The sequence below is a fragment of the Salmo trutta genome, chromosome 15, assembly GCF_901001165.1.
Source record: "Salmo trutta chromosome 15, fSalTru1.1, whole genome shotgun sequence".
Lineage (NCBI taxonomy): Eukaryota > Metazoa > Chordata > Actinopteri > Salmoniformes > Salmonidae > Salmo > Salmo trutta.
The window spans coordinates 6149354-6174427 of record NC_042971.1 but is presented as its reverse complement, the minus strand read 5'-3'; the positions used below and the strand labels follow the sequence as shown (position 1 = coordinate 6174427).

Here is a 25074-nt window from a genome sequence, read left to right as displayed (position 1 = left end):
TGAAAGATAAATGGCATCGACATATAATGTAAAATAGAAGAACATATTGGAGAAAGCACTAGCCAATACAGTACTGCCATACAGTAACAGTACTGTCATACAGGCCTAATATCACATTTCAAGATATCTTTGTACACAAATTGTTCAATCATTTCTCAGGCTGACTTGAAAGATTATACGCAACATTTTGCTGCGTGGCAATACTGTGTTTGGATTCTGAAGGGCATTAATACAAAAGAGGTAGTCTAGACACTGTATTAATACCAAATCAAATGTATTTATAGAGCCCTTCTTACATCAGCTGATATCTCAAAGTGCTGTACAGAAACCCAGCCTAAAACCCCAAACAGCAAGCAATGCAGGTGTAGAAGCACGGTGGCTAGGGAAAAACTCCCTAGAAAGGACAAAACCTAGGAAGAAACCTAGAGAGGAACCAGGCTATGAGGGGTGGCCAGTACTCTTCTGGCTGTGCCAGGTAGAGATTATAACAGCACATGGCCAAGATGTTCAAATGTTCATAAATGACCAGCATGGTCAAATAATAATAATCATAGTAGTTGTCGAGGGTGCAACAAGTAAGCAACTCAAGAGTAAGTGACAGTTGGCTTATTCATAGCCGATCTTTGAGAGTATCTCTACCGCTCCTGCTGTCTCTAGAGAGTTGAAAACAGCAGGTCTGGGACAGGTAGCACGTCCGGTGAACAGGTCAGGGTTCCAGCAGGTCTGGGACAGCAGGTCTGGGACAGGTAGCATGTCCGGTGAACAGGTCAGGGTTCCATAGCCGCAGGCAGAACAGTTGAAACCGGAGCAGCAGCACGGCCAGGTGGACTGGGGACAGCAAGGAGTCATCATGCCAGGTAGTCCTGAGGCATGGTCGTGAGGCATGGTCCTAGGGCTCAGGTCCTCCGAGAGAGAGAAAGAGAGAAAGAGAGAATTAGAGAGAGCATATTTAAATTCACACAGGACACCAGATAAGACAAGAAAAATACTCCAGATGTAACAGACTGACCCTAGCCCCCCGACACATAAACTACTGCAGCATAAATACTGGAGGCTGAGACAGGAGGGGTCAGGAGACACTGTGGCCCCATCCGATGAAACCCCTGGACAGGGCCAAACAGGCAGGATATAACCCCACCCACTTTGCCAAAGCACCCCTCCCAGGGACGTCATGGAAGAACACCAGTAAGCCAGTGACTCAGCCCCTGTATTAGGGTTAGAGGCATAATACCATTATGCATTTGAATCCCATCTACAGCTACCGTCTAAGATATTAATTTCCTTCCACAAGGGGGCGTACATGTAACGTTTCCTAAATGGGATAGTATTGTACATGTAACGTTTCCAAAATGGGATAGTATTGTCCATGTAACGTTTCCAAAATGGGATAGTATTGTCCAAGTAACGTTTCCAAAATGGGATAGTATTGTACATGTAACGTTTCTAAAATGGGATAGTATTGTCATGTAACGTTTCCTAAATGGGATAGTATTGTACATGTAACGTTATGCCCCCTTGTGAGTTAAAAGTATTGCATGCTGTAGCAGGTTATATAAAGAGAAAGACCTCCATTGACGATTCAGTTCGTTGTAACATCTCGTCTGGACAGGTCACCGTCCTTAGTTAGTTAGTTAGTTAGTTAACGAAGCTAACGTTAGCTAGTTCATTATCACAAAAGTGAGAACTGCTCTAGATTGGAAACTTACGTTAATGAGTGTAAAGCCATATTGGGTTTATGGAAACGATATACAATATATGGTAAAGAATATAGTTGAGGAAATAATCCAAACCTAGTTGTGCCTAGTTAGGACATAACGTTAGCTAGCTAGCTAACGGTACTGTACTGTAGCTCATACAACGCCGACGGTCAAACCCGGCTTTCTAATATTTACGTTAATTAACTATAGTAACGTTATGGAAGATATTCACAGAAAACCATCATTGTCTTCGTTATTCATTATTAGTATGTTATATTATTATAATAAATGATTTCGAGACATATTCAGAGCCAAACATCAACCCAACTTAACCTTTTTAACTGTTGTCGCATCCAAACTTGTCACCATCGTTTTCAGTTGTAATTGCGAAGTTCCCGGAAGAAGTCCAGCAACAACGGAGGTTCCTCGATGAACCCACCTTCTAACAAGTTCTTTGAAGAACCTTTTGGGGCTGTTTTTCATTGACCAAGAACCCTACGGTTCTTAGGGGATCTGAGAACAACTCCAGTTGAACGCTTCATTTTTAGAGTGTAGTTGGTAAACACGTGATCTTGGTATGTGTACGTGTGTGGAGAACGAGACATAGACTAACTGTGAATTGGTCATCTCGTTCTGTAGCAACAGCTAGTTATTCTAGTTTTCCAGTGAGGTGTCAAAACAACAGGAAATCACTCTAGACACAGTTCCTCTGAAGTAGATCAACAGTTCCCTGAATTGGGGCAAGCGCCTTTGGCCTGTCTGCCCAGAGGGTGTGTGGTTGCAGACCCACATAAACATACACATAAACTTCTCAACCTTAAAGAGATCCTTCAACACAATAGAAGTCATATCAACTTAAAGAGGTTAACATAGATTTTTCCCTCACAACATTGCTCTAGAGATAAATCAGACCCAGCCTGAACTGTGTGACGTAGTAGGGAGTTGTAGTTTCTCTAGAGATAAATCAGACCCAGCCTGAACTGTGTGATGTAGTAGGGAGTTGTAGTTTCTCTAGAGATAAATCAGATCCAGACTGAACTGTGTGATGTAGTAGGGAGTTGTAGTTTCTCTAGAGATAAATCAGACCCAGCCTGAACTGTGTGATGTAGTAGGGAGTTGTAGTTTCTCTAGAGATAAATCAGACCCAGGCTGAACTGTGTGATGTAGTAGGGAGTTGTAGTTTCTCTAGAGATAAATCAGGTCCAGGCTGAACTGTGTGATGTAGTAGGGAGTTGTAGTTTCTCTAGAGATAAATCAGATCCAGACTGAACTGTGTGATGTAGTAGGGAGTTGTAGTTTCTCTAGAGATAAATCAGATCCAGACTGAACTATGTGTTGTAGTAGGGAGTTGTAGTTTCCAACAGGCCAGTATTCCACATAGTTTAGCGCATAAAACGTAATTAACTACAATGACCATAATCCATTGCCTTGTCTGTTTCTTTTACACCTGCTATGTAAAAGAGACAGAAGAATGCACAATGGTCAATGCTATCTGGGATCCTTGGGACATCCCTACCCTAAACCCTAACCTTAACCCCTACCTTAACCATTTTAAATGTCAACTAAAATGGCCTAGGGACGTCCCAAGGATATATCTCTACCTGAAAATACAGTATCTAAGTGATTGATAGTTGGTATTCAGCAGTCATAAAGCCTTATTTACTTTAATGAACTACTAAAATAGTGATTTTTGTCAGACAGCATAGACAGCAGCTCTACACTTTATTGACTGACTGATCCATTCATCCTTCCATCCCTCCTCAGCCTTCCTCTCCTCTGAAGACCCAGTGAGGGTGGAGCTCAGTCAGAGAGCTGTTGAGGGACTGGTTAGGAAGAACACTTCTACAGCCAGAGAGGTGAGAGGTCACACATGGTTTAGATGGTGAATATTTATGTCCCCTTAGTGGTTCATCACGTCAGCAAAAGGGAATATGTTCCATCATCCACGTTTATTTACATTAGTGCAAATTGTCCACTGATATTGGTGTAATTTCTCACCCCTTTCGGCTGTATGAAAGTTCATTTCCCCTCAGACACACACATTTGTTCTTTGATATTATGAAGGTCATTTGTGTCAAATGTACCTTTCCCCACTCATTCACCCCATCTCTTTACATTGCAGATGCATATTTGGTGGCCTGGCTGCATCCAGACGATGTCAAAGGCCCATCCTGGTAGATCTGAACCTAATGCAGCTTGGAGTGATCAGATGACAGAAGTCACATTTAGGTGCAAGGTGTAACTGAGGCCATAGATGCTCCATATCCATTACTTTGAGTGTTTTATATAATATGACTAAATGTGTTTCTGTGTTGCAGGGGCAGTCAGAAATGGAACAGCAAGGCCACAGAACATGACATAAGCAGAGCTGTGGGAGACCACCTCAAGCCCCTGGTAGAGCCGCGGGTGGTGTTTACCACTCCACCACGCCTTCAGCAGGCTGGAAAAGTGGGATTGATCTGGTTGATCCATTTGTTTGTTTCGGTTTGCAGTAGTTGAATCCTTTGACGTAATGTTGATTTAAACATGTATCTCCAACAAATGCACTGGGTGATACTAAACGTACATACCAGCACTATCCCTTCCAGACTCCCTCTGCCTACCCAAGGACGTCAGAGGACAAGAATCAGTTAACCACCTAACCGAGGAACTCAATTCAACCTTGCGCAATACCCTAGATGCAGTTGCACCCCTAAAAATTAAAAACATCTGTCATAAGAAACTAGCTCCCTGGTATACAGAAAATACACGAGCTCTGAAGCAAGCTTCCAGAAAATTGGAACGGAAATGGCGCCACACTAAGCTGGAAGTCTTCCGACTAGCTTGGAAAGACAGTACCGTGCAGTATCGAAGAGCCCTCACTGCTGCACGATCATCCTATTTTTCCAACTTAATTGAGGAAAATAAGAACAATCCGAAATTTCTTTTTGACACTGTCGCAAAGCTAACTAAAAAGCAGCATTCGCAAATGGAGGATGGCTTTCACTTCAGCAGTAATAAATTTATGAACTTTTTTGAGGAAAAGATCATGATCATTAGAAAGCAAATTACGGACTCATCTTTAAATCTGGGTATTCCTCCAGGGCTTCATTGTCCAGAGTCTGCACAACTCTGCCAGGACCCTGGCTCAAGGGAGATACTAAAGTGTTTTAGTACTATATCTCTTGACACAATGATGAAAATAATCATGGCCTCCAAACCCTCAAGCTGCATACTGGACCCTATTCCAACTAAACTACTGAAAGAGCTGCTTCCTGTGCTTGGCCCTCCTATGTTGAACATAATAAACGGCTCTCTATCCACCGGATGTGTACCAAGCTCACTAAAAATGGCAGTAATAAAGCCTCTCTTGAAAAAGCCGAATCTTGACCCAGAAATTATAAAAAACTATCGGCCTATATCGAATCTTCCATTCCTCTCAAAAATTTTAGAAAAAGTTGTTGCGCAGCAACTCACTGCCTTCCTGAAGACAAACAATGTATACGAAACGCTTCAGTCTGGTTTTAGACCCCATCATAGCACTGAGACTGCACTTGTGAAGGTGGTAAATGACCTTTTAATGACGTCAGACCGAGGCTCTGCATCTGTCCTCGTGCTCCTAGATCTTAGTGCCGCTTTTGATACCATCGATCACCACATTCTTTTGGAGAGATTGGAAACCCAAATTGGTCTACATGGACATGTTCTGGCCTGGTTTAGATCTTATCTGTCGGAAAGATATCAGTTTGTCTCTGTGAATGGTTCGTCCTCTGACAAATCAATTGTAAATTTCGGTGTTCCTCAAGGTTCCGTTCTAGGACCACTATTGTTTTCACTATATATTTTACCTCTTGGGGATGTCATTCGAAAACATAATGTTAAATTTCACTGCTATGCGGACGACACACAGCTGTACATTTCAATGAAACATGGTGAAGCCCCAAAATTGCCCTCGCTAGAAGCCTGTGTTTCAGACATAAGGAAGTGGATGGCTGCAAATTTTCTACTTTTAAACTCGGACAAAACAGAGATGCTTGTCCTAGGTCCCAAGAAACAAAGAGATCTTCTGTTGAATCTGACAATTAATCTGGATGGTTGTACAGTCGTCTCAAATAAAACTGTGAAGGACCTCGGCGTTACTCTGGACCCTGATCTCTCTTTTGAAGAACATATCAAGACTGCTTCAAGGACAGCTTTTTTCCATCTACGTAACATTGCAAAAATCAGAAACTTTCTGTCCAAAAATGACGCAGAAAAATTAATCCATGCTTTTGTTACTTCTAGGCTCGACTACTGCAATGCTCTACTTTCCGGCTACCCGGATAAAGCACTAAACAAACTTCAGTTAGTGCTAAATACGGCTGCTAGAATCCTGACTAGAACCAAAAAATTTGATCATATTACTCCAGTGCTAGCTTCCCTACACTGGCTTCCTGTTAAGGCAAGGGCTGATTTCAAGGTTTTACTGCTAACCTACAAAGCATTACATGGGCTTGCTCCTACCTATCTTTCCGATTTGGTCCTGCCGTACATACCTACACGTACGCTACGGTCACAAGACGCAGGCCTCCTAATTGTCCCTAGAATTTCTAAGCAAACGGCTGGAGGTAGGGCTTTCTCCTATAGAGCTCCATTTTTATGGAATGGTCTGCCTACCCATGTGAGAGACGCAGACTCAGTCTCAACCTTTAAGTCTTTACTGAAGACTTATCTCTTCAGTAGGTCCTATGATTAAGTATAGTCTGGCCCAGGAGTGTGAAGGTGAACGGAAAGGCTGGAGCAACGAACCGCCCTTGCTGTCTCTGCCTTGTCGGTTCCCCTCTTCCCACTGGGATTCTCTGCCTCTAACCCTTTTACAGGGGCTGAGTCACTGACTTACTGGTGTTCTTCCATGCCGTCCATGGGAGGGGTGCGTCACTTGAGTAGGTTGAGCCACTGACGTGGTCTTCCTGTCTGGGTTGGCGCCCCCCCCTTGGGTTGTGCCGTGGCAGACATCTTTGTGGGCTATACTCGGCCTTGTCTTCGGACGGTAAGTTGGTGGTTGTAGATATCCCTCTAGTGGTGTGGGGGCTGTGCTTTGGCAAAGTGGGTGGGGTTATATCCTGCCTGTTTGGCCCTGTCCGGGGGTATCATCGGATGGGGCCACAGTGTCTTCTGATCCCTCCTGTCTCAGCCTCCAGTATTTATGCTGCAGTAGTTTATGTGTCGGGGGGCTAGGGTCAGTCTGTTACATCTGGAGTATTCTCTTGTCTTATCCAGTGTCCTGTGTGAATGTAAATATGCTCTCTCTAATTCTCTCTTTCTTTCTTTCTTTCTTTCTCTCGGAGGACCTGAGCCCTAGGACTACCTGGCATGATGACTCCTTGCTGTCCCCAGTCCACCTGGCCATGCTGCTGCTCCAGTTTCAACTGTTCTGCCTGCGGCTACGGAACCCTGACCTGTTCACCGGACGTGCTTGTTGCACCCTCGACAATTACTATGATTATTATTATTTGACCATGCTGGTCATTTACGAACATTTTAACATCTTGACCATGTTCTGTTATAATATCCACCCGGCACAGCCAGAAGAGGACTGGCCACCCCTCATAGCCTGGTTCCTCTCTAGGTTTCTTCCTAGGTTTTTGGCCTTTCTCAGGAGTTTTTCCTAGGGAGTTTTTCCCAGCCACCGTGCTTCTTTCACATGCATTGCTTGCTGTTTGGGGTTTTAGGCTGGGTTTCTGTACAGCACTTTGAGATTTCAGCTGATGTACGAAGGGCTATATAAATAAATTTGATTTGATTTGATTTGATATTTTGACATAGTGGGAGATATACTGAATTTATACTTTTTTCATAATAAGATGGACCAAGATACGTATTGGTTTTGCAAGAGTCTGTTGATTGTCAGTCATTGGGTTAATTTCTTTTGCAATATGTTCAAATCAAGCTTTATTTATACAGCACATTTCAGACATGGATGATTCACAGGAAAAAAAATAAAACAATGAAAATAAACAGAAATATTTACCACAACAAACATAAGATTAACAACTGAAAGACTAATGAGCATTCTAAGGAAAATCCATTGATTCAAATATTAATTGGATGCAACATCCAACCCAAAATATAAGCATGTTTTTAGGAGGGGCTCTGAAAGACACTATGGGGGTGTCCACTGGAAGTTGACTAGTAACAACAACTGGGACCTAAAAGACACCCACCATGAGACCCACTAAATCTGCCCAAGAAGAGGCAAACAAAAGAAAAACCCACACCAAACTTAAAGACAGGAAGCAAACCAAAAAGGTGGAGCAACTAAAGGTGTTGACTCTCCACATGTATCAAGACAACTGGAGCACTGGGCCAGACACTCTTAAATAGAACCTGGACCAGCTCAGGTGAAACACCTTCCCACTAACGAGATGGACAAGCCAGCACAGGTGTAACACATACTGACTAACGAGGTGACACCAATCAGTGCGTCCTACGTGCTAACGAGCTAGACGTGCTAACGAGCTATTAGCTAGACGTGCTAACGAGCTATTAGCTAGACGGGCTAACGAGCTAGACGTGCTAACGAGCTAGACGTGCTAACGGGCTAGACGTGCTAACGGGCTAGACGTGCTAAAGGGCTAAAATCCAAACCTCAAAACATAAATGGAAAAACCAAAGCCTGTAACACCTTTCCCCCTTAAGACAACAAATATATCCTATATTTTTGTTGGAAAAGTTTGCTCACCACCAACAGAAAACAACTTCCATTTCACATGATAATCAACTACAATGCTTCACCATCACCAATATAAACATGGTGTCTACTGGATGTCAACAATTAAAAACAAGAAAAAAACACGTATTTCTAAATAATAATATACAATAGTATTATTTTCTCTCCATTTTCTTTCTATAGAATCCTAAATCCCACTAGCTTCTAGAATACTCGTCTTCCTAAATCCCACTAGCTTCTAGAACTCTCGTCTTCCTAAATCCCACTAGCTTCTAGAACTCTCGTCCCCTTGGAACGAGCCCAAACAAAAGTCATCTCCAATACAGAAAAACGTGCAGTCAAAATAAATTGTGATCCATGGCAATGCACTGGCTAAATGCTAAACACAAATCTTTTTAACTGCCCACCCTTGAGACAATCAGCAACCAAGTTGTCCTCACCACGGACATGTCTGATTTCAAGAGGAAACTCCTGCAATATCTGTAGTAACTTTCCACCTCACTGCGGAGCTTCTCTCTCTTTTCAGGGTTCACTAGATAGGCATGTTGTTGGATCTGGGCCCAGTCCCCAATGTCATGCTCTAGTACATTTGGGTTGGCACATCTGAGAATGTACCCAGACATTCTAAAAGCAGGGCAACAGTACCAAAAAATTGTCAGTTGGTTGCATGAATAATTTTCATTACTAAATGTTACATGAAATATTTGATTGCATGTCTTATTTTCAACGGCTTTTCAATGACATTTTGCTAGGTGGGATAGCCCCAATGTCAAAACACAGTTTTAACGTGTCTAAATCAATAACCAATATGTAGAAACAGTTTGTGATATATTGAAAACCTAAACATAAATTGTACTATCTACACAAACATCTGCCACAATAATCATTTTACTTGTCTTTTTTAAAACAAGCTCCTTATAAACTGCACAAACAGCAAAAAACGCTGTTGTTTTGACAAGTAGCAATAAATCACTGATATCAATTAGGGGGGACATTAGGTTGCACTTCCTGTTAAAGCTAACAGCTCAAAAACCACAAAGAATCTGGGAATAATGTGTACATCACTGGTTAGAGGACAATTTGTAGAAAACAGCTAGTTACATTTTGAAGTGATGCATTTTGATTCAAGCGGGTCACCAACGTGGTAAGTGTAAGACGACTCTATTTTTGTTAGTCACTTTTTGTTAAACCTCATAAATAGTACTCTTTCATTTCAGAGCCTGGATTTTCCCCCCGAGGATATTATCCATATCATGTTGAAATCAATAGAACAGGGGACAAACGTTTAGGGTTCTACATTGTGACATCATTAAAATACTCCTACTACAATGTTAAAACATTCTACATTGTGACATTATTTTATTGATATCATGAAACAACTCCTTCATGTATGTTTTTTCTGATGTTTGATCAGAGATCTTTTACTAGAGTATCTCTTGTCACATTGATCACAGCTATAACGTTTCTCTCCTGTGTGTGTTCTCTGGTGTATAGTCAGACTGCTAGAAGTAACAAAACTCTTCCCACATTGATCACAGCTATAAGGCTTCTCTCCTGTGTGCGTTCTCTGGTGTGATATCAGGCTGAATGACTGACTAAAAGTCTTCCCACATTGTTTACAGTTATATGGTTTCTCTCCTGTGTGTGTTCTCTGGTGTTTAGTCAGACTGCTAGATGTAACATACCTCTTCCCACATTGATCACAGCTATAAGGTTTCTCTCCTGTGTGTGTTCTCTGGTGTGATTCTAAACATCCTGAAGAAACAAAACTCTTTCCACAGTCACAGCAGCTTAAAAGTTTCTCTCCTGTGTGTGTTCTCTGGTGTTTAGTCAGACTGCTACATGTAAGATATCTCTTCCCACATTGATCACAGCTATAAGGTTTCTCTCCTGTGTGGATTCTCTGATGAATTGTAATGCCTGCTGAGGAGGTGAATCTCTTCCCACAGTCAGAGCAGCAATGAGATTTTTTCCCTGTGGGTCTCTGCTGGTGTTTCTTGAGGAGTTCTGAGCTGGAGAGTCTCTTCTCTGCCTCATCAGTATCATGATGTTGTTGAAGCTCCCCAGAGGATCCAATATAGTCACGTCTCTTTCCTGTGTGCACAGAGTCAGACAGATGGTTAAAGGCCCACAACAGCGGACATCCACTGCAAAAGGTGATACCAACAGCGTAGGCATGTTGTACAACAATTGACGTCTGTAATGAATGTTAAAATTATTTGACAATTGTCTTAAGACAGTCAAGTGAGAAAGTTCTATTTTGTCTTGTTTTCACATTAGTAGTAACATCGATCGATGATTGTGGGCTAGAAATAAGTTAATAAAGTTGTTGAAATCCTAAGCACTGTGCCAGACGACTTTTGGTCTCCAATATACAGTGAGAGAAAAAAGTATTCGATCCCCTGCTGATTTTGTACGTTTGCCCACTGACAAAGAAATGATCAGTCTATAATTTTAATGGTAGGTTTATTTGAACAGTGAGAGACAGAATAAGAACAAAAAAATCCAGAAAAACGCATGTCAAAAATTTTATAAAATGATTTGCATTTTAATGAGGGAAATAAGTATTTGACCCCTCTGCAAAACATTACTTAGTACTTGGTGGCAAAACCCTTGTTGGCAATCATAGAGGTCAGACGTTTCTTGTAGTTGGCCACCAGGTTTGCACACATCTCAGGAGGGATTTTGTCCCACTCCTCTTTGCAGATCTTCTCCAAGTCATTAAGGTTTCGAGGCTGACGTTTGGCAACTCGAACCTTCAGCTCCCTCCACAGATTTTCAATGGGATTAAGGTCTGGAGACTGGCTAGGCCACTCCAGGACCTTAATGTGCTTCTTCTTGAGCCACTTCTTTGTTGCCTTGGCCGTGTGTTTTGGGTCATTGCCACCCATCCACGACCCATTTTCAATGCCCTGGCTGAGGGAAGGAGGTTCTCACCCAAGATTTGACGGTACATGGTCCATGTACATGGTCCATGGTCCATCATCCCTTTGATGCAGTGAAGTTATCCTGTCCCCTTAGCAGAAAAACACCCCCAAAGCATAATGTTTCCACCTCCATGTTTGACAGTGGGGATAGTGTTCTTGGGGTCATAGGCAGCATTCCTCCTCCTCCAAACATGGCGAGTTGAGTTGATGCCAAAGAGCTACATTTTGGTCTCATCTGACCACAACACTTTCACCAGTTGTCCTCTGAATCATTCAGATGTTCATTGGAAAACTTCAGACGGGCATGTATATGTGCTATCTTGAGCAGGGGGACCTTGCGGGCACTGCAGGATTTCAGTCCTTCACGGCGTAGTGTGTTACCAATTGTTTTCTTGGTGACTATGGTCCCAGCTGCCTTGAGATCATTGACAAGATCCTCCCGTGTAGTTCTGGGCTGATTCCTCACCGTTCTCATGATCATTGCAACTCCACGAGGTGAGATCTTGCATGGAGCCCCAGGCCGAGGGAGATTGACAGTTCTTTTGTGTTTCTTCCATTTGTGAATAATCGCACCAACTGTTGTCACCTTCTCTCCAAGCTGCTTGGCGATGGTCTTGTAGCCCATTCCAGCCTTGTGTAGGTCTACAATCTTGTCCCTTACATCCTTGGAGAGCTCTTTGGTCTTGGCCATGGTGGAGAGTTTGGAATCTGATTGATTGATTGCTTCTGTGGAAAGGTGTCTTTAATACAGGTAACAAACTGAGATTAGGAGCACTGCCTTTAAGAGTGTGCTCCTAATCTCAGCTCGTTACCTGTATAAAAGACACCTGGGAGACAGAAGCAATCAATCAATCAGATTCCAAACTCTCCACCATGGCCAAGACCAAAGAGCTCTCCAAGGATGTAAGGGACAAGATTGTTAAAATGCAAATCAATTTATAACATTTTTGACATGACTTATCCTGGATTTTTTTGTTGTTATTCTGTCTCTCACTGATCAAATAAGCCTACCATTAAAATTATAGACTGATAATTTCTTTGTCAGTGGGCAAACATACAAAATCAGCAGGGGATCAAATACTATTTTCCCTCACTGTAGGCCCCTTTCTGTGTTTAGACTATAAGGGCGATGCGCACACAATTTGGTTGCAGAAACTCCTCCCTACTAATGAGGAAACCACTAGTTATGGATGTAGTATATCTGGTAATGAGGAAACCACTAGTTATGGATGTAGTATATCTGCATGGAGCAAAAATGGTGAGCAAAGATTTTAGTTTTTCACAATGTGTTCTGAATATTACAGCGCAAGATCAGGTGTGCAACTCAAGGAAACTCACATTAAGTTCTGTGTCTATTCACTAATTCACCACCGTGGGGGAAAACTCAGGGGAGTTCTCATAGGCTGACAGCAAATATAGCCTCCATTTATATGTTGCTTATGAGTGCATTTCACACAACGTATGGATAATAATTGTAAGGGTCGTTTGAATGTCCTGTGTGTTATTGTTGCAAATCAACTGCTTTATAAAAAAAAAAAAACACTTCAACCTGTAAAATGCTCTTCGGCTAGCTTTGCCACCAGCCTGAAACAGGGTTTGTATACTAAGTGTTTGCCAAATTGGCCCATAACTTCACCAAACAATAACATAGACCTACTGTAGGACCCATAACTTCACCTAACAACATAGACCAACTGTAGGACCCATAACTTCACCTAACAATAACATAGACCTACAATAACCCACAATAACACAGAACTTGTTTTTTAATAATTAAGGAAAAAAGAAGGCCAATTTTATTGCTTCTTTAATCAGCACAACAGTTTTAAACATAATTGCAAAAGGGTTTTCTAATGATTAATTAGCCTTTTAAAATGATAAACTTGGATTAGCTAACACAACGTGCCATTGGAACACAGGAGTGATGGTTGCTGATAATGGGCCTCTGTACGCCTATGTAGATATTCCATAAAAAATCTGCCGTTTCCAGCTACAATAGTCATTTACATACAGTTAAAGTCGTAAATTTACATAAACTGAGTTTAAATGTATTTGGCTAAAGTGTTTCACAATTCTTGACATTTAATCCTCAAAAAAATTCCCTGTCTTAGGTCAGTTAGGATCACCACTTTATTTTAAGAATGTGAAATGTCAGAATAATAGCAGAGAGAATGATTTATTTCAGCTTTAATTTCTTTCATCACATTCCCAGTTGAGTCAGAAGTTTACAAACACACAATTAGTATTTGGTAGCATTGCCTTTAAATTGTTTAACTTGGGTCAAACGTTTCGTGCAGCCTTCCACAAGCTTCCCAAAATAAGTTGGGTGAATTTTGGCCCATTCCTACTGACATAGCTTGTGGAACTGAGTTAGGTTTGTATGCCTCCTTGCTCATACACACTTTTTCAGTTCTGCCCACAAATGTTCTATATCATGTAGATGTATATAATTAACAGACTAGGTCCATACTGCTCCTACATGGTGTAACAATACATCATGTAGATGTATATAATGAACAGACTAGGTCTATACTGCTCCTACATGGTGTAACAATACATCATGTAGATGTATATAATGAACAGACTAGGTCTATACTGCTCCTACATGGTGTAACAATACATCATGTAGATGTGTATAATGAACAGACTAGGTCTATACTGCTCCTACATGGTGTAACAATACATCATGTAGATGTATATAATGAACAGACTAGGTCTATACTGTTCCTACATGGTGTAACAATACATCATGTAGATGTATATAATGAACAGACTAGGTCTATACTGCTGCTACATGGTGTAACAATACATCATGTAGATGTATATAATGAACAGACTAGGTCTATACTGCTCCTACATGATGTAACAACACAGTGCATTTGGAAAGTATTCAAACCCCTTCACTTTTTACACATTTTGTTACGTTACAGCCTTATTCTAAAATGGATAAAAAATTTAAATACTCAATCAATGCATAACCCATAATGACATCACAATACCCCATAATGACATCACAATACCCCATAATGACAAACCAAAAAACGGTTTTAGATTTTTTTTGCTAATTTATTAAAATAAACTGAAGTATTCAGACCGTTTACTGCGTACTTTGTTGAAACACCTTTGGCAGCGATTACAGCTTCCAGTCTTCTGGAGTATGACGCTACAAGCTTGGCACACCTGTATTTGGGGAGTTTCTCCCATTCTTCTCTGCAGATCCTCTCAAGCTTTGTCAGGTTGGATGGGGAGCGACGCTGCACAGCTATTTTCAGGTCTCCGATCGGGTTCAAGTCCAGGCTCTGGCTGGGCCACTCAAGGTTATTCAGAGACTTGTCCCGAAGCAACTCTGGTATTGTTGGCTGTGGGCTTAAGGTCATTGTCCTTTTGGTAGGTGAACCTTCACCCCAGTCTGAGGTCCTGAGCTCTCTGTAGCAGGTTTTCATCAAGGATCTCTCTGCACTCTGTTCATCTTTCCCTTGATCCTGTCTAGTCTCCCAGTCCCTGCCGCTGAAAAACATCCCCACAGCATGATGCTGCCACCACCACGCTTTACGCCAGGCGAGCCGCTTGGCATTCAGGCCAAAGAGTTCAATCTGGGTTTCATCAGACCAGAGAATCTTGTTTCTCATGGTCTGAGAGTCTTTAGGTGCCTTTTGGTAAACTCCAAGCAGGCTGTCATGTGCCTTTTACTGAGGAGTGGCCTCCGTCTGGCCACTCTACCATAAAGGCCTGATTGTTGGAGTGCTGCAGAGATGATTGTCCTTCTGGAAGGTTCTCCCATCTCCACAGAGGAACTCTGGAACTTTGTCAGAGTGAACATCGGGTTCTTGGTCACCTCCCTGACCAAGGTCCTTCTCCCCCGATTGCTCAGTTTGGCCGTGCGGCCAGCTCTAGGAAGAGTCTTGGTGGTTCCAAACTTCTTCTATTTAAGAATGATGGCGGCCACTGTGTTTTTGGGGACCTTCAAATCTGCAGATATTTTTTGGTACCTTTCCCCAGATCTGTGCATCGACACTATCCTGTCTCAGAGCTCTATGGACAATTTCTTCGACCTTATGGCTTGGAATTTGCTCTGACATGCATTGCCAACTGTGGGACCTTATATGGACAGGTATAATCATAAACAATATGATTTAATGTGGCACAAAACAAAAACACAGATTTTCAGTCAAAAATATAAGTCAGAATACAGCCTTTCTATTCTCTCATGTGATTTCAGGTTCTCTGACTGGGAAAATGTCCTTCCACACAGAGAGAGAGCATTGACTGGACTTTTATCGTGTGTGTACTCTTATGCTCCTTCAGGCTCCCTAACCAGGTAAAACCCTTTCGAAACTGGGAACATTGGAAAGGCTTTTCTCCTCTCTATCCCCTCATGAGCTTTTAGGTCCGCCATTCGAGAAAATCAATTTTTACACTGGGAGCAGAAAATGCTTTTCTCCTGTGTGTATTCTTTCATGCCTTTTCAGGTTAGTTAACATGGTAAAACACTTTTCACACTGGGAACATTGGTAAGGCTTTTCTCCTGTGTGTATCCTCTCATGAGCTTTCAGGTGACCGATCTGAGTAAAACTCTTTCCACACTGGGAACATTCGAAAGGCTTTTCTCCTGTGTGTATCCTCTCATGAGCTTGTAGGTCCCATAACTGAATAAAACTCATTCCACAGTGGGAACAGTGATAAGGCTTTTCTCCTGTGTGTATTCTCTCATGCCTTTTCAGGTTAGCTAACACGGCAAAACTCTTTCCACACTGGGAACATTGGTAAGGCTTTTCTCCGGTGTGTAGTCTCGCATGCTTTTTTAGGTTTCCTATCCGGGTAAAACTCTTTCCACAATGGGAACATTGGAATGGCTTTTCTCCTTTGTGTATTCTCTCATGTTCTTTTAATTGCCCTATCTTAGTAAAACTCTTTCCACACTGGGAACATTGGAAAGGCTTTTCTCCTGTGTGTTTCCTCTTATGAGCTTTTAGGTCCCCATCCTGATTAAAACTCATTCCACATTGGGAACAGTGATAAGGCCTTTCTCCAGTGTGTATTCTCTCATGCCTCTTCAGGTTAGCTAACACAGCAAAACTCTTTCCACACTGGGAGCATTGGAAAGGCTTTTCTCCCGTGTGTGTCCTCTCATGCAGTTTCAGGTTCCCTAACCAGCGAAAACTCTTTTCACAGTGGGAGCAGTGGTGTTGTCTCGCTGTTTTGGGCGTCTCTGGGTCTGGTTCCCCTGAAGGACTCTTCCCGCTGTCAGAGTGAGAGTCTGGTATCTCTCCTGCCAAAAGACAAACAGAGGATCTCGTTAAACAGAGACCTGAATGAAACCTCCACATGATAAAACTGTCTTCCTATGAGGTTTAATCTAGACTAGATCCCTCAAAAAGAGCAGAACTGGTCATCACAGAGTGGCTGTAGTGCTTTGTAGGCTGGGTAAATCCATTTGAATTCAATACATTTTTGGCAGCATCCCTTTTGATTTAAAAAAAGAAGCTTTCCTTACATGTTTGCCTATGGAAGAAGTGGTAAGAAAGTGACTTCATGTAACTGAATGTAAAAACATTCATGAGATATACAGTACCAGTCAAAAGTTGGGACACACCTACTCATTCCAGGGGTTTTCTTTATTTTTACTATTTTCTACATTGTAGAATAACAGTGAAGACATGAAAACCATGAAATAACACATATGGAATCATGTAGTAACCAAAAAAGTGGCAAACAAATCAAAATATATTTTAGATTCTTCAAAGTAGCCACCCTTTGCCAGCTTTGCACACTCTTGGCAGTGTCTCAACCAGCTTCACCTGGAATGCTTTTCCAACAGTCTTGAAGGAGTTCCCACATATGCTGAGCACTTGTTGGCTGCTTTACCTTCACTCTGCGGTCCAACTCATCCCAAACCGTCGCAATTGGGCCGGCAGCGTAGCCTAGTGGTTAGAGTAACCGAAAGGTTGCAAGTTCAAATCCCCGAGCTGACAAGGTATAAATCTGTTGTTCTGCCCCTGAACAAGGCAGTTAACCCACTGTTCCTAGGCCGTCATTGAAAATAAGAATTTGTTCGTAACTGACTTGCCTAGTTAAATAAAGGTAAAAATAAATAATAAAATAAATAAAAATTGGGTTGAGGTCGGGTGATTGTGGAGGCCGGGTCATCTGATGCAGCACTCCATCACTCTCCTTTTTGGTCAAATAGCCCTTACACAGCCTGGAGGTGTGTTGGGTCATTGTCCTGCTGAAAAACAAATGATAGTCCCACTAAGCGCAAACCAGATGGGATGGCGTATCGCTTCAGAATGCTGTGGTAGCCAGACAGGTGTGTGCCTTTCCAAATCATGTCCAATCAATTGAATTTACCACAGGTGGACTCCAATCAAGTTGTATAAACATCTCAACAATGATCAATGGAAACAGTATGCACCTGAGATCAATTTCAAGTCTCATAGCAAAGGGTCTGAATACTTATGTACATAAGGTATCTGTTTTTTCTTATTAATAAATGTGACATGTTTTCTACAAACCTATTTGAGCTTTTTCATTATGAGGTATTGTGTGTACAGTCGTGGCCAAAGGTTTTGAGAATGACACAAATATACATTTTCACAAAGTCTGCTGCCTCAGATTGTATGATGGCAATTTGCATATACTCCAGAATGTTATGAAGAGTGAGCAGATGAATTGCAATTAATTGCAAAGTCCCTCTTTGCCATGCAAATTAACTGAATCCCAAAAAAACATTTCCACTGCATTTCAGCCCTGCCACAAAAGGACCAGCTGACATCATGTCAGTGATTCTCTCGTTAACCTCTTACATCTAGATGTGCCGCTAGAGGAACGCCTCGCCAATATCCAATGATAGAGCGTGGCGCGAATTACAAACACCTCAGAAATCCCAAAACGTCCATTTTTCAAACCTATGACTATTTTACACCATTTTAAAGACAAGACTCTCCTTTATCTAACCACATCATCCGATTTCAAAAAGGCTTTACAACGAAAGCAAAATATTAGATTATGTCAGGAGAGTACCCAGCCAGAAATAATCACACACCCATTTTTCAAGTTAGCATATAATGTCACAAAAACCAAAACCCCAGCTAAACGCAGCACTAACCTTTGATGATCTTCATCAGATGACACTCCTAGGACATTATGTTATACAATACATGCATGTTTTGTTCAATCAAGTTCATATTTATATCAAAAAACAGCTTTTTACATTAGCATGTGACGTTCAGAACTAGCATACCCACCGAAAACTTCCGGTGAATTTACTAAATTACTCACGATAAACATTCACAAAAAAACGTAACAATTATTTTAAGAATTATAGATACAGAACTCCTTTATGCAATCGCGGTGTCCGATTTTAAATAGCTTTTCGGTGAAAGCACATTTTGCAATATTCTGAGTAGATAGCCCAGCCATCATGGCTAGCTATTTTGACACCCACCAAGTTTGGCACTCACCAAACTCAGATTTACTATAAGAAAAATTGGATTACCTTTGCTGTTCTTCGTCAGAATGCACTCCCAGGACTTCTACTTCAACACCCAATGTAGTTTTGGTTCCAAATAATCCATAGTTATATCCAAATAGCTGCATTTTGTTCTTGCGTTCAAGACACTATCCGAAGGGTGACGCGCCGGCGCATATCGTGACAAAAAAATTCAAAATATTCCATTACCGTACTTCGAAGCTGTTTAAAATCAATTTTTATGCGATTTTTCTCGTAAAATAGCGATAACATTCCGACCGGGAGACCTTGTTTTCGTTCAAACACTGAAAATAGAAAACGGAGTCTTCACATGCACGCGCGCACCCGTGTCATTGTTCTCAGAACGACCACTTTCCAAAAGCCCTACTGTTTTTCGCCCAGGGACTGCAGCGAAAAAGTTCTGAGTTCTGTTATACTCACAGACACCATTCAAACAGTTTAAGAAACTTTAGGGTCTTTTCTATCCAAATCAAATAATTATATGCATATTCTAGTTTCTGGGCAGGAGTAATAACAAGATTAAATCGGGTACATTTTTTTATCCGGCCGTGAAAATACTGCCCCCTATCCTAAACAGGTTAACACAGGTGTGAGTGTTGACAAGGACAAGGCTGGAGATCACTCTGTCATGCTGATTGAGTTCGAATAACAGACTGGAAGCTTCAAAAGGAGGGTGGTGCTTGGAATCATTGTTCTTCCTTTGTCATCCATGGTTACCTGCAAGGAAACATGTTCTGTCATCATTGCTTTACACAAAAAAGGGCTTCACAGGCAAGGATATTGCTGCCAGTAAGGTTGCACCTAAATCAACCATTTATCAGATCATCAAGAACTTCAAGGAGAGCGGTTCAATTGTTGTGAAGAAGGCTTCAGGGCACGCAAGAAAGTCCAGCAAGCGCCAGGACCGTCTCCTAAAGTTGATTCAGCTGCGGGATCGGGGCACCACCAGTACAGAGCTTGCTCAGGAATGGCAGCAGGCAGGTGTGAGTGCATCTGCACGCACAGTGAAGTGAAGACTTTTGGAGGATGGCCTGGTGTCAAGAAGGGCAGCAAAGAAGCCACTTCTCTCCAGGAAAAACATCAGGGACAGACTGATATTCTGCAAAAGGTACAGGGGTTGGACTGCTGAGGACTGGGGTTAAGTCATTTTCTCTGATGAATCCCCTTTCCGATTGTTTGGGGCATCTGGAAAAAAGCTTGTCCGGAGAAGACAAGGTGAGTGCTACCATCAGTCATGTGTCATGCCAACAGTAAAGCATCCGGAGACCATTCATGTGTGGGGTTGCTTCTCAGCCAAGGGAGTGGGCTCACTCACAATTATGCCTAAGAACACAGCCATGAATAAAGAATGGTACCAACACATCCTCCGAGAGCAACTTCCCCCAACAATCCAGGAACAGTTTGGTGACGAACAATGCCTTTTCCAGCATGATGGGGCACCTTGCCATAACGCAAAAGTGATAACCAAGTGGCTCGGGGAACAAAACATCAATATTTTGGGTCCATGGCCAGGAAACTCCCCAGACCTTAATCCCATTGAGAACTTGTGGTCAATCCTCAAGAGGCGGGTGGACAAACAAAACCCCACAAATTCTGACAAACTCCAAGCATTGATTATGCATGAATGGGCTGCCATCAGTCAGGATGTGGCCCAGAAGTTAATTGACAGCATGCCAGGGCGGATTGCAAAGGTCTTGAAAAAGAAGGGTCAACACTGGAAATATTGAAATATTGACTCTTTGCATCAACTTCATGTAATTGTCAATACAAGCCTTTGACACTTATGAAATGCTTGTAATTGTACGTCAGTATTCCATAGTAACATCTGACAAAAATATGTAAAAGACACTGAAGCAGCAAACTTTGTGGAAATTAATATTTGTGTCACTCAAAACTTTTGGCCACGACTGTAGATTGATATTTAATCCATAGTAGAATAAGGCTGTAACGTAACAAAATGTGGAAAGACTTTAGTGACATAAATAAGGAGTTAAAGACGTGCACGTTCTATTTTGTATATATCTCAGATACATTTTATCTCTCAGATTCAGGACAGACACTTCAGAACAAACTTCCTTTAGATGTTCTGGGGGAAACAATGTTACTATGGTTACTGTTGTTCCATGTTGTGAATGTTATCCAATGTGTTACTATGGTTACTGTTGTTCCATGTTGTGAATGTTACGCAATGTGTTACTATGGTTACTGTTGTTCCATGTTGTGAATGTTATGCAATGTGTTACTATGGGTTACAGCAGTATGGCCTAATCATTTTTTTACATGAATTAACTTTTGAATATTTTTTGTTGATATTTCAAGGTATCTTACAACTCAAAATCAGAACGCCAAATTATCCTTGGTATAACCTTAAAACAGTACTATACTCGGGAAGCCCTTCATGTTGGAGGGTGTTTCTACAGTACTATACTGGGGAAGCCCTTCATGTTGGAGGGTGTTTCTACAGTACTATACTGGGGAAGCCCTTCATGTTGGAGGGTGTTTCTACAGTACTATACTGGGGAAGCCCTTCATGTTGGAGGGTGTTTTGCCTTTGACACTTAAGCAACTGGTTCCAGTGTGTCAGTACAAGGCGTGAAGATGGTTGCATGGAAGTTCCGTTTATAATGTGGAACTGGAATCTGATCTCATGTCTCATTCCGTTGTCGTTGGAGTGAGGCCTTGCCTACCGGTGAAGGGGGTCTCATTCATATTGGGAAATTATTTGGCTGGAGGGAAGGTTGTGCCAAATCCTGTTGTTTGTAAGGAACCCAGTATGAATGAGGGTGCGCGCTCCCTCAACATGATCAGGACAGAGAAACCAGACACGCGCTCCCTCAACATGATCAGGACAGAGAAACCAGACACGCGCTCCCTCAACATGATCAGGACAGAGAAACCAGACACGCGCTCCCTCAACATGATCAGGACAGAGAAACCAGACACGCGCTCCCTCAACATGATCAGGACAGAGAAACCAGACACGCGCTCCCTCAACATGATCAGGACAGAGAAACCAGACACGCGCTCCCTCAACATGATCAGGATAGAGAAACCAGACACGCGCTCCCTCAACATGATCAGGACAGAGAAACCAGACATGCTCATTGCTCACATGGAGAACTCCAAACAAAAAGACATTGAAAAAAATGGACAAATCTTGTAAATGATGGTTCTGAAATAAACCAAAACTGGGTTCTCACAAGTGTAGCAGGTTTTAAACAGACAACGTTTCCACTCCGAGAATGACAACGGTAAATGACTGTAATTAATACATTAACAGAAAAGAATGTAACCAAATGACAGGAAGTAACAGTACATTTACTACTGGTGACATTTGTTAACTGAAACACAGCTATTTTTTTTCTTCACTCCAGTGTTAATTGCTAAATAGTAATTACCTCTGTAGTTACCCATTTATTGCCATCCCTCCTTACTTCATTTGCACATGACGGCGATGATAGATTTATCTATTGTGTTATTGACTGTACGTTTGTTTATCACACGTGTAACTCTGTAATTTCTCTCCTGTTCTACTGGACCCACCACTATGTCATTTCTCTCCTGTTCTATTAGACCCACCACTATGTCATTTCTCTCCTGTTCTACTGGACCCACCACTATGTCATTTCTCTCCTGTTCTATTAGACCCACCACTATGTCATTTCTCTCCTGTTCTATTAGACCCACCACTATGTCATTTCTCTCCTGTTCTATAGGACCCACCACTATGTCATTTCTCTCCTGTTCTATTAGACCCACCACTATGTCATTTCTCTCCTGTTCTACTGGACCCACCACTATGTCATTTCTCTCCTGTTCTATAGGACCCACCACTATGTCATTTCTCTCCTGTTCTATTAGACCCATCACTATGTCATTTCTCTCCTGTTCTATTAGACCCATCACTATGTCATTTCTCTCCTGTTCTATTAGACCCACCACTATGTCATTTCTCTCCTGTTCTATTAGACCCACCACTATGTCATTTCTCTCCTGTTCTATTAGACCCACCACTATGTCATTTCTCTCCTGTTCTATTAGACCCACCACTATGTCATTTCTCTCCTGTTCTATTAGACCCACCACTATGTCATTTCTCTCCTGTTCTATTAGACCCACCACTATGTCATTTCTCTCCTGTTCTATTAAACCCACCACTATGTCCTTTCTCTCCTGTTCTATTAGACCCACCACTATGTCATTTCTCTCCTGTTCTATTAGACCCACCACTATGTCATTTCTCTCCTGTTCTATTAGACCCACCACTATGTCATTTCTCTCCTGTTCTATTAGACCCACCACTATGTCATTTCTCTCCTGTTCTATTAGACCCACCACTATGTCATTTCTCTCCTGTTCTATTAGACCCACCACTATGTCATGTCTCTCCTGTTCTATTAGACCCACCACTATGTCATTTCTCTCCTGTTCTATAGTACCCACCACTATGTCATTTCTCTCCTGTTCTATTAGACCCAACACTATGTCATTTCTCTCCTGTTCTATTAGACCCACCACTATGTCATTTCTCTCCTGTTCTATAGGACCCACCACTATGTCATTTCTCTCCTGTTCTATTAGACCCACCACTATGTCATTTCTCTCCTGTTCTATTAGACTCACCACTATGTCATTTCTCTCCTGTTCTATTAGACCCACCACTATGTCATTTCTCTCCTGTTCTATTAGACCCACCACTATGTCATTTCTCTCCTGTTCTATTAGACCCACCACTATGTCATTTCTCTCCTGTTCTATTAGACCCACCACTGTGTCATTTCTCTCCTGTTCTATTAGACCCACCACTATGTCATTTCTCTCCTGTTCTATTAGACCCACCACTATGTCATTTCTCTGCTGTTCTATTAGAGACACCACTATGTCATTTCTCTCCTGTTCTACTGGACCCATCACTATGTCATTTCTCTCCTGTTCTATAGGACCCACCACTATGTCATTTCTCTCCTGTTCTATTAGACCCACCACTATGTCATGTCTCTCCTGTTCTATTAGACCCACCACTATGTCATTTCTCTCCTGTTCTATTAGACCCACCACTATGTCATTTCTCTCCTGTTCTATTAAACCCACCACTATGTCATTTCTCTCCTGTTCTATTAGACCCACCACTATGTCATTTCTCTCCTGTTCTATTAGACCCACCACTATGTCATTTCTCTCCTGTTCTATTAGACCCACCACTATGTCATTTCTCTCCTGTTCTATTAGACCCACCACTGTGTCATTTCTCTCCTGTTCTATTAGACCCACCACTATGTCATTTCTCTACTATGTCATTTCTCTGCTGTTCAATTAGAGACACCACTATGTCATTTCTCTCCTGTTCTACTGGACCCACCACTATGTCATTTCTCTCCTGTTCTATAGGACCCACCACTATGTCATTTCTCTCCTGTTCTATTAGACCCATCACTATGTCATTTCTCTCCTGTTCTATTGGACCCACCACTATGTCATTTCCCTCCTGTTCTATTAGACCCACCACTATGTCATTTCTCTCCTGTTCTATTAGACCCACCACTATGTCATTTCTCTCCTGTTCTATAGGACCCACCACTATGTCATTTCTCTCCTGTTCTATTGGACCCACCACTATGTCATTTCTCTCCTGTTCTATTGGACCCCACCACTATGTCATTTCTCTCCTGTTCTATTAGACCCACCACTATGCCATTTCTCTCCTGTTCTATTAGACCCACCACTATGTCATTTCTCTCCTGTTCTATTAGACCCACCACTATGTCCATTTCTCTCCTGTTCTATTAGACCCACCACTATGTCATTTCTCTCCTGTTCTATTAGACCCACCACTATGTCATTTCTCTCCTGTTCTATTAGACCCACCACTATGTCATTTCTCTCCTGTTCTATTGGACCCACCACTATGTCATTTCTCTCCTGTTCTATTAGACCCACCACTATGTCATTTCTCTCCTGTTCTATTAGACCCACCACTATGTCATTTCTCTCCTGTTCTATTAGACCCACCACTATGTCATTTCTCTCCTGTTCTATTAGACCCACCACTATGTCATTTCTCTCCTGTTCTATTAGACCCACCACTATGTCATTTCTCTCCTGTTCTATTAGACCCACCACTATGTCATTTCTCTCCTGTTCTATTAGACCCACCACTATGTCATTTCTCTCCTGTTCTATTAGACCCACCACTATGTCATTTCTCTCCTGTTCTATTAGACCCACCACTATGTCATTTCTCTCCTGTTCTATATTAGACCCACCACTATGTCA

The 25074-nt window shown here is 41.9% G+C and overlaps 1 protein-coding gene across 1 annotated transcript in view; it reads right to left on the bottom strand.

Annotated features, from left to right (window-relative positions):
• Positions 1-15589: 15589 nt before the first annotated feature.
• LOC115148380 (zinc finger protein 239) overlaps positions 15590-25074 on the bottom strand; it is a gene marked incomplete at its 5' end in the record, with an annotated part of 42028 nt that continues 32543 nt past the window's right edge. The window contains one exon of the mRNA XM_029690281.1: positions 15590-16458. Within this exon, the coding sequence (XP_029546141.1) occupies positions 15725-16458 (734 nt within the window). The remainder of the gene's footprint in view (positions 16459-25074) is intronic.